Raw genomic sequence first — 18,215 nt, 5'->3', positions numbered from 1 at the left:
TTCCAGTGAGGAGCAAACCGCAGAGCGGCTCGGACGCCGTTTGACGCGTTCTCACCGCAATTCCAGTGAGGAGGGAGCCGCAGAGCGGGCTCGGCCTCTCTTTGACGCTCCCTCATCACCCCCTCCCCGCCGTGAGGAGGATGGTGCGGTCCGGCTCGCGCGTCCCGTTGCTAAGGGCGGGAGCGGCGGCGCCATGGACGGGTCCGAACCACAGGGGCGGGAGGAGGGAGCCGGCCCGGGGCAGGTGGGTCCGGGCAGTCCCCGAGCTGGTTCCGTCCTTCCCCGGCAGCTGTAGGGCTGAGTTCCCCGTCCTGGGCCCGCGGAACCTCTGCTTCCTCCGCGGAGCCGCCTCACACCTCGGCTGAGGCGCGGCGGCTGCTGCTGAGGGGACGGGAGGGCTCGGGGCGCGGTGAGGAGATTTCGGGGAAAGGTTTGGTCTTTGTAAAGGTTATGGCTCTTATTTCGAGTTTTATTTTGGTGAAAGCAGCGTAAATGTACTTTTTTTTTTGATCTGGGCTGATGTGGTCTCCTCACAGGCTGCCTCGACTTTTCAGTCCCTTCTTCGTGCTTTTGGGTTTTCTGCACACCCCCTGTGCCAAAAGAGATAAAAAAGATGTTTGAGATGTGTAAAGAAGCATCATTCCTAAAAGAGAGGTTTGAGATGTGTAAAGAAGCATCATTCCTAAAAGAGAGGTTTGAGATGTGTAAAGAAACATCATGCCTAAAAGAGAGGTTTGAAATGTGTAAAGAAACATCATTCCTAAAAGAGAGGTTTGAAATGTGTAAAGAAACATTCCTTGGCAAAGGACTTCAGTCCTGAAGTTTGTTTTGTGAGATTTGTTTGAAATTTAACATTTTCTATTGTCAGTGACTTTATTTGCCTTGTATTCTCTTATTTGTATAACTATAGGATGTGAAGTCACATGTATTTCTTTCCTGTATGTTGAAAGCATTTAATTGGGATTAAATTCTGCTACATAATGCCATGGGTCTTGGCTATGGGTTTGATTTTCATCACAACTTGCTTTTTAGGTTCCAGATGACTTTCTTAAGCTTAAGGTGACAAATATGAACTTAAAAGGAAATGCAAAAGCTATGGACATCAGCAAACTGGAAACACTGGTTGAAAGAGCTGAACTTGGGCTAAGAGTAAGTAAAATGGAGCAGATCCATCAGATTATTCACTTATTGAGATCCTTGTCAGTAGTTTGAGTACATAGGGCCATGTATTTATCATCCTGCAAGATCCATTTCTGGTGACAAAATTATGGGATTTATCTGGACTGCTGAGTTAAATAAATACAATATAATGTCCTTTATACCTTTGTAACAGTCTAAGAATTATTTTTCCCTCTTACAGAAACATGCTGAAAATTATTTAAGTGCTACTGACCGACAAATGTTAACTATTTTTTCTGCTGATAATAAAGAAGTGTATTCGAAACAGCCCTCTAAATGGTAAGTAAACCAGCTGTTTTATTGCACACAAGACAAAAAAACTGTGGTATCAGAATCCTGTAAAGCAAAATATTGGCCCAGATGAGGTTATTTGTTAATTTGCAATATTAGTTTTACTTTAAGTTAAATAATACAAAAGTAAATGCAGTTCCAAGTAGCTACAGAAATTTTGTTAACTCCTGTGCTATTTTTTTTTTCATTAAATACAAATCTAAATAAAAATAGCCTTCTGTATCCCACCAGATAGAAGCAGTATGGGCTTAATAGGTAAAATCCAAGTGAATTTTAAATACCTCACTGTCTGTTTCTTTCTAAACCAGGGGCCTTCATTTTGGTGCTTCTCAGAAGCAGCTGATTTTACCACGAGTACCTGTTGAGCCCACAACTGTCCAGGCATGCAGCAAGTCAGCACTGTCCCTTTCTCAACCTTCACAGGTCTGAAATATCCTCCTTATTCTGCCACAGACTACATTAAATAAGGCTGGTGTCTTACAGCTTTCCAGTTGATCCCATAATATTCTGCCTCCACATGGGTTTAGTTATATTGCACCATCTATGGCTGAAAATATTTTAAAAATTCTCAACTAGATGGAGTGGGCAGAGATGGGATCTTTCTCCCACTGCTCTTAAAGTCTGTTAGGAAAGACTAAATAAATGGAATTATACATTGGAACAGCATGAGCACAGATATAAGTGTTGCTTTTGTTTGAGACTAGAATTTGTTCTTTTTACTTGTGTTTGTGTAAAAGATATGACAAGTTGTGGGAAAGACTTCATGTATAGGGCAGTCCCCTCTATGATAAATACAGATTTTCTCCTTGAAATCTGTTTTTTTCCACTGGTCTGGTAAATGAAATCCCTGTAAAATCATTTAGAACCTTCTTAAAAATGTTTGTCTCTGAAGTGTTGTTGCTTGGTTTGTTCTAAGCTGTGAATTTCCACTGGTGAGTTCAGGGTGGTTTCAGCAAACATATTTAAGAACAAATGAAGGTAATTAGTTGAATTGGGAATTTTTCAATCTGTGACAGTTTTGGGTTATTACTGTTGATATTCAATGGAGCTGTGAGTGGGAGCAAACCTTAAGAAGAGGCTCTCTGATTTATTTTTTTTTTTTTTCCCACTCAGTATTCCAACCCTTTGCTATATAAATACACTTGTAAGGAAAAAAAAATACTGTAAATTCAGTATTACCTGGGCTTTCAACTCTTCAGCAATGAGCTTAATTTATAGTGGAGCTTGTGCTCTGTCCTGCCTTGACTTTTTCTTTTCATTTCTGGTATCTATGGCATCTGTTCAGAAATGCATACCCAGTGACACACAAGATAGCCCTAATTTCCCATTATAAAGAAAATGGCAAAAAATGGGTGGTTTCAGCAAACATATTTAAGAACAAATGAAGGTAATTAGTTGAATTGGGAATTTTTCAATCTGTGACAGTTTTGGGTTATTACTGTTGATATTCAATGGAGCTGTGAGTGGGAGCAAACCTTAAGAAGAGGCTCTCTGATTTATTTTTTTTTTTTTCTCACTCAGTATTCCAACCCCTTGCTATATAAATACACTTGTAAGGAAAAAAAAATATTGTCAGGGTTCAGGTAGTCTGTAAATTCAGTATTACCTGAGCTTTCAACTCTTCACCAATGAGCTTAATTTATAGTGGAGCTTGTGCTCTGTCCTGCCTTGACTTTTTCTTTTCATTTCTGGTATCTATGGCATCTGTTCAGAAATGCATACCCAGTGACACACAAGATAGCCCTAATTTCCCATTATAAAGAAAATGGCAAACAGTGCTGTTCTGCCAGCTGTTCCATATACCCAGCATGCCAACATAAAAAGCTTTTATTATCAAATAGTTGTGAAATCCAGCTGGGAATTGATCACCTACAATTCCTTACTCTCTGTGTTTTCCTTACTTGTAGCTATAAACAATTTTGGGTTTGTTTTGTTTTTTTTTTTTAGGCATACTTTGTTTTTCAAAAACTCCACTTGAAGGAAGTGTTGGACAACTGAATAATTTTGGTTTTGCAGACAGTATTTTTGCTTATGTAGGCTTGAAGAAACCCATGTTTCAACTCTCAGTGGTTCTGAGAGAAATTAATAAATCACACAGTGATATTTTTGTGCTCTGCAGTCCCTGCTACACTGTGGGAGGATAGAAATGGAGCAGAAGTTGTGCTCGTGGTAGTCAGGAGGAAACCAGGTTGGAGTCAAATAAGCACAGATGCTCTTTTCACATTCATGTTGCTCAAGTGCTTGTCATATGGGAAATAGCTTGCCCACAGGTGTCAGAAGAGGCTCAAAATTATGGTTTTCTCACATATACACCATTTCTGAGGCACAGCAGCAGCCAGAGAAGACTCTGCAAATCTACCTGAGAGGGGAATTGTGGCACACTGTCTTCAGCCCCTTATTTTCCCTCCACTATGTGTTTTAATTGGATTTCTTCTTCTAAGAAAGCATAAGAACCAAAAAAAAAAGTGTTTTACTTGTGCAGGAGTTGCAAACCTCTGTATAGCAGTGGCTGAAAAGAGACTTTCATCCATAACTGGTAGGTACAGAAGTTCAGGGGGGTTAAATTTAATACATTTTAATAACTGCTGAACCAAAACCACCTGAACTGAGGCTTGTGCAGCTTTAGTTTTGGGTTTGTTTGTTTTTCCTGAAGGTTTTTTCTTTCTGTGACGTTCTGAATACCCAGAAGTTCTCTTGCTATTAATAGGGTTAAAGATGTAAAGGAAAAGATGTTTCTAGGGGACTCTAGAATATGTAAATGATATAAACAGCTCAACAGGAAAAGCTGGCAAAGTAACTTTTATCAGTTTGTTTTTGTTTTTTTTTTTAAATAAGAATATTAATTCTCATTATCCTGAGTGGAATCTGCCACTCCAGCATTGACCATTTCACTGTCAGTCTGAGGGGGGAGTCTGCATTCTGCAATATCTCCTATTTTAATTGAGAAGGTACTCAATTTTCTCCCAATTCTTGTTTAATAGCACAAGCAGTTTCCTTTCTGTACAGTGCTGTGTTACAGTAATAAAATAAATACCACAAAATCACTGATGAGGTGAAAATTGAACTTTCTGTCTCTGTGCAGCCATGTGGGTAAAAGAGTAATTGGCTTGGATAATAACTTTTGTTCTTACAACCTCAAACCTAAATGAGCATCTAGTTGATACATCTGCTTGTAATTACTATCAAAAGAAGAGGATATATTGTGCAAATAAATGAATTAAACCATTTTTAGTGCTTTCACAAAGTAATACAGTAGTTTAATAGTTCAGATATGCAGCTAATGATTCTTAGACATTTTATGGCATATTTTCTTTTACAACAATTCTCAAAATCATGTTTGTGATACAAGTATCAGGAGAGAGTTCTGTATAAATGTATTTAGTTGGATCTTGCTATATAAGGAAGCTTTTTGGTTTTCCTGTATCCATGTAGTGGGAATTAAACACTGCCAGGCCCCAGCTCCTCTGAATTCTTATTACTCTGTTTTCTTTTTTGGTGATACTTTAATTTCTACCATTTGAATATTCCTCCTTGTTCAGCACTGTTGGGTGCACTCTAGTTAGCAACTTGAGTGCAGTGAAAGTGCTGGGAGATACTGCTACACTTGATACAGATCCAGGTGTAAACTAAAGCTTGTGTATTAACATCAAACAAAATATTTTTCAACTTAAGAGGCTTCTCCTCTAGTAAAAATAAATGTCCCAACTTCTGGCTTTTTGTAGGAAAACTGTGTGCTTTGGATACTTCTTAAAACAAGAAGCTTTAAAAACTGTTTTTCTGTCTATCAGGATTTAAGTAAATTTTTATTAGCAAAATTGTTGAATCCATTCCATACAGATAACACAGCACATTAAGAAGCTACTATGTTTTAATTCTTACTCCTATAAGGATAGGAGGAGTTAATAGGAGTTAATTCTTACTCCTATAAGGATATTTTATTCCTCATTTACACCTGTAGCACCCTCCCACTGGGCAGGGTGTGCATGAAAGGTGGTGTTGCAACACCAGTAAAAGGCATTCACCAATTAACCCATGTTATTAAAGTGAATCAAACCTGATTGTGCTTCCCACTCAAAGTTTTACTCCTAGGTGCAGGAATTTGGAAATTTTAGTAACACCAGTAAAAGGCATTCACCAATTAACCCATGTTATTGTTGAATCAAACCTGATTGTGCTTCCCACTCAAAGTTTTACTCCAAGGTGCAGGAATTTGGAAATTTTAGTAACACCAGTAAAAGGCATTCACCAATTAACCCATGTTATTCAAGTGAATCAAACCTGATTGTGCTTCCCACTCAAAGTTTTACTCCTAGGTGCAGGAATTTGGAAATTTTAGTAACACCAGTAAAAGGCATTCACCAATTAACCCATGTTATTCAGGTGAATCAAACTTGATTGTGCTTCCCACTCAAAGTTTTACTCCTAGGTGCAGGAATTTGGAAATCTCAGTGCATGCAGTGAAATTAATTGAACCAATTTTGCCCTAAGTGTGTATGAGGGTAGTAGCTGTGTGCTTTGCCAAGTTGTCCATCTGATCAAAATGCATCTTCATTGTTTGCCCAGTTCTGTGTGGCTTGTCAGATAACATGACTTTGTTATGATCATTTTGCAAATTTATGAATGTTATCCAATTCCTGCCCTAAACATTTCTGTCCTGGTGTAGTTATGTTAAGAATGTGCATATTATGTGTTTCAGCTGGAAATGGATATGAAGATTATGCTTGACCCAGAGAACATAAATAATAAAGCTGTTTTAAAACAGCAAAACTCTGAGACCAGGCTGCCACTTATAACTAAGAAAAAATCTGCTCCTGTAAGTAACTCATATTATCTTGTGGGCTTACTATATGCATTACTTTTCACTACTGAAGTTAACAAATATCAGATCTAGAGTTAAAAAAAAAATACAACAATTCAGATTTAGGTTTGAAAAAAAAAAAAAAAAGGCAATTTAAGTTAAAAGTACCTCATAATTTTCTACTTTGACATTGGTATGTAATGGTCAAATCATTTTAAGTGACAATACTGAAGAAAAACCTGTAGCATAAAAGGTTTAAGGAGCAAGACCTCCATCTAGGAAAATTATACATGGCATTGTGCATGGAAAATAATGTCAGTAAAACCAGGGAGTGAATATAAACAAACTGGAGCTTGGGGAGTTTAGGATTTGACCCAAAGATCAAGGAAGGAGTAAAAGGAGGTTTTGCTGACAAGAAGGAACTTTCAGTTGTTCCTTCTATGGCCATTTCTTAAAAGGACAAGAATACATTCTGTCTTCAAATGGTAACAGGATTGTCAGGAGTGAGTGAAAAATTGCTGATGCTGACCAGAAATCAGTGTCACAGAGTCCAAAAAACCAGAGGTTATACTGAAAGAGAATCAGAATCCTAGAATATAGGTGTAATTTACATTTTACTCTTCTGATGTGGTCTACTTCTTGGCTTACAATGGAATGTGAGGGACAGATTCAGATCCTTCCTTTCCATATGGAGATATTTCCATCTCTTGTAGATCCCAAGTGCACTCCCTGTCAAGCTTTAAGGTATTCTGAAGAGCAGCTTTTCTTTTATCTTTAGTCAAGCTGTGTTCCTTAGCACTGAAGAATTATCTACCAGAGCTGAGGCTCAGCACTTCTGCAACACTCTCCTTAGAGTACCCTGACTGGCATCCATCACATCCCCCTTCTCAACTCTTCCTCATCTGACAGTGTTCAAGTTTTGATTCTTCCAAATTCCTGTTCTGCAACTGCTGCTCCTCTTAAAAAAAATGAACACAGACAAGACAATTTTTCCACAAAATATGCTTAAAAAAAAATTTAATAGGCACAGGCAGCCTTCCAAAGATCAATCACATTGATAAATTCTGCACACCACTGTTGTCCACGTGAAAGAATATGCCCAGTAGTCTCACACAAGGATGCTCATCTATGATTTAATTTATGGAATAGAAGCATGGTGCAGCCAGCCCAGTGCTGGAAGGGACATCCTAAGCTTTACAGTTTTGAACAGCATAAACAGAACCTGTGAGTGGCACAGTTGTAAGCTGCCACATATAAAAAATGATTTTTGTAAGCTGTTGGCCAGACAAAGAGGTGATTTGTCTAGCCCTGTGATACAGAGTTAATTAGAAAAAGGCATCATGGCTAATAGGTTTTTAGAACCCCTCTAATACACTTGCAGAGAGGAATATTATACTACTGCAGAGAGCCATGTGTTTTACCTCTCTCACTGAAACATACTGATCAGAGAAAACTTAATGTTGAATTAAATTACAAACATTTAGTGTAAATTAGTCAAGCTCTCTGACACATATTTACAGATGCTGAGGGACCCTTTATAACAGGGAGATAGGCTGATAAAACAAGTAGGTATTTCTTATCTCTAATTTATTCCACAGCATTTACTAAAGCCAATGCTTTTTAGAAGTTTTTGAATCCTGTGACACAATCTGCATTTTGAAATGTTCTGGCTTCACTGGGGGTGAAATTTTGGGGGGGTGAAATCTCTCACTACTGAGACTGAATTAAGGCGTTTTTGTGAAATGTGATCTACACCAGCACTTAAAGGATTGAGAGGTACAGATCACCAATAGCAGCTGAAATAAGTTGATGTGTAGTTGCAGGACTGAAATGATACGGTTTTTAGTTTTGAAAAAAATACCTGAAGTATCTACAAGAACCAAGTTAGGTGCTACCTACCCTGTTTTTACTCATCAGCCATTAGAGGGCAATATTTGTACATCCACATGCAGGCACACAGCCACAGATCTACACGTGTACATGCCCTACATATGTACATAAGTTCAAAGATTATCTCCCAGAAAAATGGCTGGCAGAAGGACTCTCATTGAAGTAAATTAAAAACTAATTACTTGGTTAACTGCATTCAGGTTTTTTTTTTTTTTTTTTCCAAGAGTTTTCAGCATCTGAGTTTTCAAGGAGAGCTGAGCATTTAAAAATGTGATGAGATTAAAACCACTCTGGCTTTTGAGGTGAGTGGATAGGTCAGGCAGAAATCTACACGGAATTATTTTTACCTTGCCCTTTGAGTGGTTTGAAAAATTATTAGTAAGGATCTCATTGTTTCTGGAAAAATGTCTTCTTGCTCTTGAGGTATTACAAAGTTGCTGACGTTGGGTTTTGAGACAGAAAGTAAGAACAATTAATTATTGCCCTTTTGTACCTTTTTGGGTCTGATAAGCATTAATGCTTCATCCTCTGTGAAGTTCTGTAGTTATCTTAAAATGAGGACTGTAATTCTGTTTGAAACACCATGGGCAGTCTGGGCATCATTTTTATCTTGTAGCATATATCTGGATAAGAAATGAAACATGATGAGTAGATAATTATTAAATATGTATACTTCCCATGGAGTATCTAGCAGAACAAACTAATCTGAATTGCAGCAAAAATAATTCTGACAAACTGCAGCAATGTAGAGAAGATTCACAGCTAAACCTTTCATTTTCCTAGGTCTGATGTTCTTTAATAGAATTATACTGGCACTTTTTGGTCCTTGCTTTCTTATAACTGTATATTACACTGCAAACTTAGGAGCCTTTTAATTTATTCATGAGGTAAAATTTAATATGGTGATGATTTCTAGCCTTTATGAGTTGCCTCTTTACAGTGTGGCTCTAATGGGGGAGGCAGTGACTCTGTGTTGTGGTGGGGTGGGTTTTTTAAGCTAACTTATTTCAGCACAACCATTCTAATCATATCCTCAGTTATTTTTTATTTTCAGTATTTTCATTGTGCTCATCTGAAAATCTGTTCATTTCCAAAACTGTAATGTGAGGTAAAGCAGAGCACTTCTCATTTCAAGTAACTAGAAGAAAATCTGTTTAAGAAAAACAGGTCTTTTGGTCCCCTCAAAACTTGATTGTGTTTTAAACTTATGTATATGGCTAGAATTATAGTCAAAGCAAAATTTGGCTGTGGTAGCAGAATGAGACTTAAACAGATAAATATTACACTACAGTAAATCAAAAGAAGCTTTTTTGCTTCTTTTGCAATCAGAATAACCAGCCCAGAGAATTAATAAAATCTTCTTGTCACTGAAAATAAGAAGGAAATAATTGGTGAGATAGAGATAACTTAACAGATGACTATAGTCAGCATCCTTTCAACCTAGAAATGGGAATGTGGAGGTCACCCCCATCTCAGATGACAATCTAGAAGAAAATCTGTTTGAGAAAAACAGGTCTTTTGGTCCCCTCAAAACTTGATTGGGTTTTAAACTTATGCATATGGCTAGAATTAGAGTCAAAGCAAAATTTGGCTGTGGTAGCAGAACAAGACTTAAACAGATAAATGTTACACTACAGTAAATCAAAAGAAGCTTTTTTTGCCTTTGTTTTAGGGTGTGCAATCAGAATAACCAGCCCAGAGAATTAATAAAATCTTCTTGTCACTGAAAATAAAAAGGAAATAATTGGTGAGATAGAGATAACTTAACAGATGACTATAGTCAGCATCCTTTCAACCTAGAAATGGGAATGTGAAGGTCACCCCCATCTCAAATGACAATCTAGAAGAAAATCTGTTTGAGAAAAACAGGTCTTTTGGTCCCCTCAAAACTTGATTTGGTTTTAAACTTATACATATGGCTAGAATTACAGTCAAAGCAAAATTTGGCTGTGGTAGCAGAACAAGACTTAAACAGATAAATGTTACACTACAGTAAATCAAAAGAAGCTTTTTTGCTTCTTTTGCAATCAGAATAACCAGCCCAGAGAATTAATAAAATCTTCTTGTCACTGAAAATAAGAAGGAAATAATTGGTGAGATAGAGTTAACTTAACAGATGACTATAGTCAGCATCCTTTCAACCTAGAAATGGGAATGTGAAGGTCACCCCCATCTCAAATGACAATGTAGAAGAAAATCTGTTTGAGAAAAACAGGTCTTTTGGTCCCCTCAAAACTTGATTGGGTTTTAAACTTATACATATGGCTAGAATTACAGTCAAAGCAAAATTTGGCTGTGGTAGCAGAATGAGACTTAAACAGATAAATATTACACTACAGTAAATCAAAAGAAGCTTTTTTTGCCTTTGTTTTAGGGTGTGCAATCAGAATAACCAGCCCAGAGAATTAATAAAATCTTCTTGTCACTGAAAATAAAAAGGAAATAATTGGTGAGATAGAGATAACTTAACAGATGACTATAGTCAGCATCCTTTCAACCTAGAAATGGGAATGTGAAGGTCACCCCCATCTCAGATGACAAACGTAGAACATTTTGTTGGTAAACAAATTAATCTTTTGAAAGGTCACCATTTGTTTTAAGTTTTTATCCAGTTCTTGTCATCTGGAATTGGAGATTGACTGTCATTTTGCTAGGCAGGGGTGCAGCTGAAGCTGCTGAAGCTGTTTCTGGCCCTATCAGCATTCCTTGACAAAACTCAGTGCCTGATTGGGATGCTATGGGCTGCTGGTTTACAGCTGTCTCCGGACAGGAATGGGAGCCCACCCCTGAATTCCAATAAGTTGTCCTGCATATTGTGCCTCCTGTAAGCTGGCCCTTTGCCCACAAGTAAAATGTATTGTAGTTCAAGCCAGCAATTATCTCCCTTCCTTCCTTCTGTGCTGCTTCTGGTGCCTTTTTCAAAAAGCAGATGTGGGATTCACCAAAGTTCTCCCTCTATTCTCTCTTGCACCTGTTATGGCAGAGGTTTGATGGAGGGAAAATTCTGGAGGAGTTAGCAGTGGGGCAGCAGAGGAGCAAAGCTTCATTTTTCAAGCACATGGCAAGCTGACAGTTCAAAACCATCTCTGGTTACTTTAAGAGCTTAAAGTGGGTAAGAAGAATGTGTAAGACCTGCTGCTGAAGATGCCTAATTGCTCCATATTTAAGGTTTTATGTTGGGCTTGCCATTTAAATTGGATCTTATTTTCTGTAGATAAAAACCTGAGGCAAATAGTATGCATGTTTATATGAGTGTTACCTCTAAGAGGAATTGTATTAATCAGGAGACAGATAAAATGCTGGACTATGTAAATTGGAATGAGAGGGACAAATTTTAATCTTCTGTACAGTTTTCCTCTTCAGAAATCTCCTTAAATAAAAAGACAGTCAGAAAAACAGTTAATATTTTAAGTCTTCTACAGAGATTTGTACAAATTAGACTCAGCTGACTTCAGAGTAGCTCCACAAACACTGGCAGGAATTTGCCCTTTACTTTCAGTAATTGGCATGGACTTCACATGCTGGTTCTTACTGGACAACCAAACTTAGGTTATTTGAAACCACTTCCTTTATTTACTATTTATTATTAAGATCATTTGGCTTTTTCCCAATAGAAACTGAGAGATGATGGAAGTGTGAGTGAAACTATTTTGTTGTGCTCTTGCTTTGCTGCTCAGGCTGTTAATTGCAGGCTCTGTTCATTTGTAACCATTTGCAGGACAGACCCATTGAAGCCTCTCTGTTTCCTTCCACACAGGCATGAAAATTCTTTCTGAATTAATTACCAGAGCAGCTTTGCATCTAGGTTTATCTCAGCTATGCTTTCTTAGCTTGCTTGTATATTAACATGATCAGCTGCCTAAAGTCAAGAGAAGTAGTACTTCCCTTTTCTTGCCTGTTCACAAAGCTTGCTAACCTGTTGTAGAAAAAAAAAATAAATTAGATTGGTCTAACAAATTTGATCTTGACAGGCTCAGGTTGCTCAGTAATTTGTTATATTCCATGCATTTATAACTAGCTTGTTAGGTTATTTGTTTAAGAAGTTTACCAAGCATGGTAGTTAAATCAATAGAGCTAGACTTGGAGCACATCCTTTAAAGACAGGCAGTGATAAATGAAGAACATTGATTTATCAGCCAGGGATGTTTGTGCTTCTTTCTGGGGTGTTTTATTTCTGAAGAGCATTCCATGGAGTTCCAGTTTCCCATAGATTTGCCTCCTACAAGCTCCTACCTGCCAGTTTCCTGAGCACACACAGCCTTGGCTCCACTGATTGTATTTTCCTATGCTTCCTCCTTCCTTTTCTAGGGATTATGAACAACATATCTTGATAGGAACTTCTTAAAAAATATGAAGGTAGATGGCAGTTTGGAGAAAACAGTCATTAAATGATAGATTACTTTGTTACATACTTATTCCACCATTACTATTCAGCTCTGTGGTTTGCTGATATTTACTGACCAAAACTCATCTGTCTCATCTTCCTGCTTGATAAACTGTAGTTCTGATGCCTGACAGTACTCAGCTTTTCTCTGTATTCAATACTAGTCTCTATTTTTTTTACTAGGGGAAAAGATATGTATAAACATTTTTAAAAATACACCCTTCTACTTAAATATTGCTGTCAAGGTAAAAAGAAAACAAACAGAGAACGAATGGAAACTCCCTGTGGTGTTACAAGAGCCCTATTTAAAACGAAGCAAAAAGAAGAAAAAAAAAAAAAAAAATCAAGTGGGAGAGGTTTATCCACAGGAGAAAAACACTTTAGAAAGGGTAATAGAATTGTTTTTCTCATGTCCCAGGTTAATTACACTCAGAAGCACTTGAAATGAAAACATAGTTTTTCAGCACACTCCAAGCATATTTTTAGGCAAGTAATCCTTAGTCTGCACTGCAAATTACCTCCTCCCTTCCAGCCCTATAAAACTGTACCTTAAAAGTACCTGGGATGAAGCAGGCTGTGTGCTGCCTTGCTGAATCATAACCTTGATAACAGAAGCCATTATTTGTGCAGTTAAATTTTTTTGAGGTTCCAGTAGTGGTTGCTTGGGCTCTGCTGGAGGGGGAGGCATAGGAGGTGCCTCCAAATTAGTGTTATATAGGGTGTGATCCTTTGCTTCCCTGCTGGTTTGGGTCTGTCCCCACTATAAACATTAAAATCCTACTTAGGAGCTGCCAGTTCTGGGATATGTGGGATTCAGTTAAATAAATTTAGTGTTTATGCCATAAAAGCTATAGGTGTGAGTAAAGATTTTAAATCCCACTGAGATAAGCAGATGGTTGTCTTCTCAAAACCTCTGAAAAAGATGCAAGCTTTTAAATATCTTTTTAACTCACCAAGTAATTGTAATAAAACTATCTAATGATCAGCAAGTAAACCTTTTATTGCAGTATTTATTATTATTTTGAAAGTCTGATTGTTGCAATTGCATTGGTTTAATTTTAGTGAAAATAACTGATGGGAGCCTTTTGTCCAAATTTGTTTTGATACCTTTCTGAGGTCTTGGAGAGGGCAGTTAGTGCAGCAAATAGGATGCTGGAAGAAGGGTGTCCAGGCTACATGGAATTTTTGGAATTAACCTGTTTGGATTGGGTCTGTAGATCCACTGTGATGCCTGTACTGTGTAATTAAGTGAACTGGGCACTGAGCAGTGTAAATCAGAGCTGAAATTACATTACAACTGCATCTGTCCTTATTTTAATGTGACACCTGCCATGGACTTTATAGAAATTAAAGGGTACAGCAAAGAAGTTTTAAGTATCTATCTCCAGTTTAAAAAAACCAAACAAAAAAACCAAGCAAGAAAACCTCTAGGCTGCTTCTGAACTCATCCACCACCTGAACTGCTTTTCTTTGTAGCTTATTACATCTCTGTGAACATAAATGAAATCCATATGGTTCATAGTGCTATTTATCATAACAAAACTCCTGGGATTCAAAGTAGGATAAAGCTGAGCAAGAGGAAAATCAGTGCTGCTTTACAGCTACAATAGCAATAGCCTGAGAAAGGAGACACTCTTTAATTAAATTTCTTTCAGTTTACATATTTTTGTTGTGTCCTCAACAAACTGCTGGGGCTGAGAGTCAGTCAAAAAGTGTGGTTTATTATTCCCTTTTCTCAGTATCAAGCCACTTATCTGCCAGCTGATATAAAGTTAATCTTTGTTATGTGCTTATTGCTATTTTCTTGGAACACAAGGGCATGAAGATTCATACATCTAGATCCCTTAAAGCATAATGCTTCATAATGGCCACAACTAAAATGAGTGCCTGTGATTTCCCTGAAAGAGTCTCTATTATGATAAAGCATATATATATTTTCTATCTCCCTAATGGCTCTTGTGGACAGTGCTATTATACAAATTGGGAGGAAAAATTATAATAGTTTATTTTGATTTGTCTCATTTTGCTATTAGGTTTATAAGCAGTTCTTTAGAATTGCCTTTCCCTGTCTCTAAAGGTGATGGTTGATGTTACTCACTAATTATGATACCAGGGTGCTCAAAGACCCAGATCAGGGCCTGTTGGATCCTGTTTTCCTCCATGCTGTACACAAGCATGGTAATTAATCATTAAACCCAAATATTTTAAACCAGAAAGTCCCAGTGTGCTCTGTAGAAGAAGTAAATACCATTTTCCCCATTTTGCAGATCTACCAATATTTCCTAGCAGAATTTTACATAGTTAATATTTTTTAAGGTAGTTTATCAATCACAATGATAAGGAAAATTTTACCTAGATTTCCAAAAACCAGTTGACAAGAGGCAGGTTTGTTAGACCAATGTTAATTTTTCCTTTTGCTTCATAAAACATCTGAGTTTATTTAAGTTGAATCTTCCAATTCTCTTGTAATTTAGCAGTTTTCTAGCATCAGCCAGGTGAGACAAAACAACACAATCTTCTGCTGGTGCTCAAGTGAGAGATCTCTGGTGTTCCCTGCCATGAAGCTGCATGTTCTGTAATGCTTTAAACCCACTGAATATCCAGCTCTGTGTCTTTAGGAGATGAGCACAACCCCCATTACAAGCCCAATAATCTGTGTGTTCCTCCTCAGAAAGAAATTAAAGATACTGAGCAGACTGGAGAGAGAAAAACATGATGACAACACAGATATTATATATAATATTTATATATATATATTTTTATATATATTTTTATATATTTATATATATTTATATATATTTATTATATTAGTATATATATTTTATATATTTATATATATTTATATATTATATATCATATATAATATATAAATATATATATTTTATATTTTTATATATTTATATATATTTATTTATATTATATATATTATATTTATATATATATTTATATATATTTTTTTTTATATATATATTTTTTATATATTTATACCACTGAAGGTGGCAATGTATTTTTTTTTCCTGTGCAGTGCTCTGTGTGTGTGATACTAAGCTTGGCAGTAAGATAGAGGATATCACTGTCCCAAAGTCATGTGTGTCACTGCTTGATTTCCTGGCACTCAGATCCAGCAGGTTCTACTTTTTCAGGCAAGCACAGGTTAGTTGGGGAAGTCAGGGAGCTTTATTCCCCACACCAGCACAGAGTGGCACATGTTTCCTTATCAGTCATCAAAGCTGTGTCACTCCCTCCTGTCCTTGAGGAACCCTGAAACTTCCAAAGTCTGTGATGCTTCTGTTCCCTAATTTGTGAGTAGTTTCACATATTTTAATTCCATTGGTACTCTTGTTGGCAAAAATTTGTTTTCATGTTTGAAAGTATTTCCTTTCTGGTACCTTGCTTGTCTATTTTATATATTTAAAGACTATTCTGTCAAAAAATACTATGTTTACACTACATTCATTACAACTGAGCAAACTTTGTGGTTCCTTTCTCAACTAGTACACTGATTTTTGCATAGCAGAAGTCACAAGACCTCAATCAGCTTTAATGAACTTTAAATTATGAAACTAATGACAATATTGTAGCATATTCATAAGTAGTACAAGTAATGCTTGTACTGTTATATTATTAAATCTTAATGAAGCTATTCATACAGAAATTGATTATTGCAGGAGTAGAAAAATGTGGCTTTACAAATCCAGGATTCATCTTTGTTAAAAAAAGATTCTGTCTCTTCCTAGGTGTGCAGTCTGAAGGTAGTGAAAGACCAGGCAGTTGGCAACCCTTGGAATTTGCCTCTCTCTCACCACATGGATTTTCCCTTACCCCTGTTAGAGGAAGATACAGCAAAAGGTGAGTGCCAGAAGTGCCCAGGTGTGGGCTACACAGCAGTGTTGTTTGCTGTTAGCAGCAGGGACCTGGTAATCAAATTTTCTGGCACCTCAGAACTTCTAAAAATTGTCATTTCAAGTGTTTGCAAAGGAATCAACTTACACAATTTATTTTAGCAGCCACTCCATGATCTCATTGTGCTTTACAAGAGTTCATTCTCATCCATTCTGCATATTAAGTTTTTGCTGTACAAGTCTAGAACTCCCTCTCAGAATCAGCCCCCCTTAGAGAATCTTTCATGCATTTGTCAATTTTTACAGGCTAAGCTCACCTTCCTTGAAGGTAAAATAATATTGAAAGATACAGTAAAAGAAAACTGCAGCTTTTGGAGGCTTGATTTGAAATTGGAAGAACTTGAGTCTGCCTTTGTATAATTGTTTCTTTACTGCTACTAATTCTTTTTCTTTCAGTGCCAGAATATATATATATATAGATTTTTCAGTAATGTCATCATCTTGTAGGTGTCCGGAGCCTAAGTGAACACAGGCTCATCCCTCCAGCAGTAAAGATAACTCTCCAGACACCTCCTGTTTTGTCCAAAGCAGCTCCTTTCCATGAATTCCCCAGGCAGCTCAAGAAGTTGGCTTTAGGTGAGCACAAAAGGTGGATAATAATCATCAGCTGCACCTCCAGTTTCACTTCCATGCCCTTATTTTATCTCACAAGGAAACAGCTGTGTAGGGAGCACACACTCACATTCCAATACCAATGCATAAAGATTTATGTGACCACTCTGTGTCTTCCAACTGAACAGGAGTCAAGATTTTTTTTAATCCTTTTGAGGATTTGCTCCCTGTTCACTTCTGAAATCCTGGTCAGGTCCTGTCTGCACATTTCCACTTCTGAGCACCTGAATCTGAGGATCAGACCACTGATGTTCCTAGAACATGACTTATGTTCTAGTTCATGACTTATGTGACTTAAAAGCATCTATTTTGCCAGCATGATTAAATGAATAATTACTAATAAATGAATATATTCTGGGCAGTGGGATTCTGATGTCTCAAAGTGTACTCCAAGCTCTTGTTGCTACAGCTGCTTGTGGGATATGACAGCAGGAGTGAAAAAAGCATCATGAGCAAACTGAAAAGTGGGCTCAGGAGCATCCTTCTCAAGTTGGAAGGTTCTCCTAATGAAAAGAGGTGATGGAAAACTGAAATTAAATATGGAGTAATCAGGAAATGTAACTGTTAATGCTTTGACATTATATATATACCATTTGCTGGCATATTAGAACATCATTGGTAGACAAGAGGATGCCCATGAGCCAGCAATGTGCCCTTGTGGCCAAGAAGGCCAATGGCATCCTGGGGTGCATTAGAAAGGGGGTGGTTAGTAGGTCAAGAGAGGTTCTCCTCCCCCTCTATTCTGCATTGGTGAGGCCACACCTGGAGTATTGTGTCCAGTTCTGGGCCCCTCAGTTCAAGAAGGACAGGGAAGTGCTTGAAAGAGTCCAGCGCAGAGCTACTGAGATGATTAAGGGAGTGGAACATCTCCCTTATGAGGAAAGGCTGAGGGAGCTGGGTCTCTTTAGTTTGGAGAAAAGGAGACTGAGGGGTGACCTCATCAATGTTTTCAAATATGTAAGGGGTGAGTGTCAGGGAGATGGAGCTAGGCTTTTCTCTATGGTGACCAGTGATAGGACAAGGGGTAATGGGTGTAAGTTGGAGCATAGGAGGTTCAAGTTGAATATCAGAAAGAATTTTTTTACTGTAAGGGTGACGGAGCCCTGGAACAGGCTGCCCAGGGGGGTTGTGGAGTCTCCTTCACTGGAGACATTCAAAA

General features: G+C 37.5%; 1 protein-coding gene across 1 annotated transcript in view; it reads left to right on the top strand.

The window, feature by feature from the left end:
* The first annotated feature begins 32 nt into the window (after window positions 1–32).
* IQCH (IQ motif containing H) overlaps window positions 33–18,215 on the top strand; it is a 67,667-nt gene continuing 49,484 nt past the window's right edge. Inside the window, exons 1-7 of the mRNA XM_071754123.1 lie at window positions 33–244; window positions 1,033–1,149; window positions 1,361–1,458; window positions 1,779–1,893; window positions 6,167–6,283; window positions 16,280–16,391; window positions 16,892–17,020. Coding sequence (XP_071610224.1) covers window positions 194–244; window positions 1,033–1,149; window positions 1,361–1,458; window positions 1,779–1,893; window positions 6,167–6,283; window positions 16,280–16,391; window positions 16,892–17,020 — 739 coding nt within the window. The 5' untranslated portion in view covers window positions 33–193. The remainder of the gene's footprint in view (window positions 245–1,032; window positions 1,150–1,360; window positions 1,459–1,778; window positions 1,894–6,166; window positions 6,284–16,279; window positions 16,392–16,891; window positions 17,021–18,215) is intronic.

This window comes from Heliangelus exortis, chromosome 11 (genome assembly GCF_036169615.1).
Source record: "Heliangelus exortis chromosome 11, bHelExo1.hap1, whole genome shotgun sequence".
NCBI classification, from domain to species: Eukaryota; Metazoa; Chordata; class Aves; order Apodiformes; family Trochilidae; genus Heliangelus; species Heliangelus exortis.
Note: the sequence above shows the minus strand (reverse complement) of the source record. Positions and strands in the feature narration are given on the sequence as shown.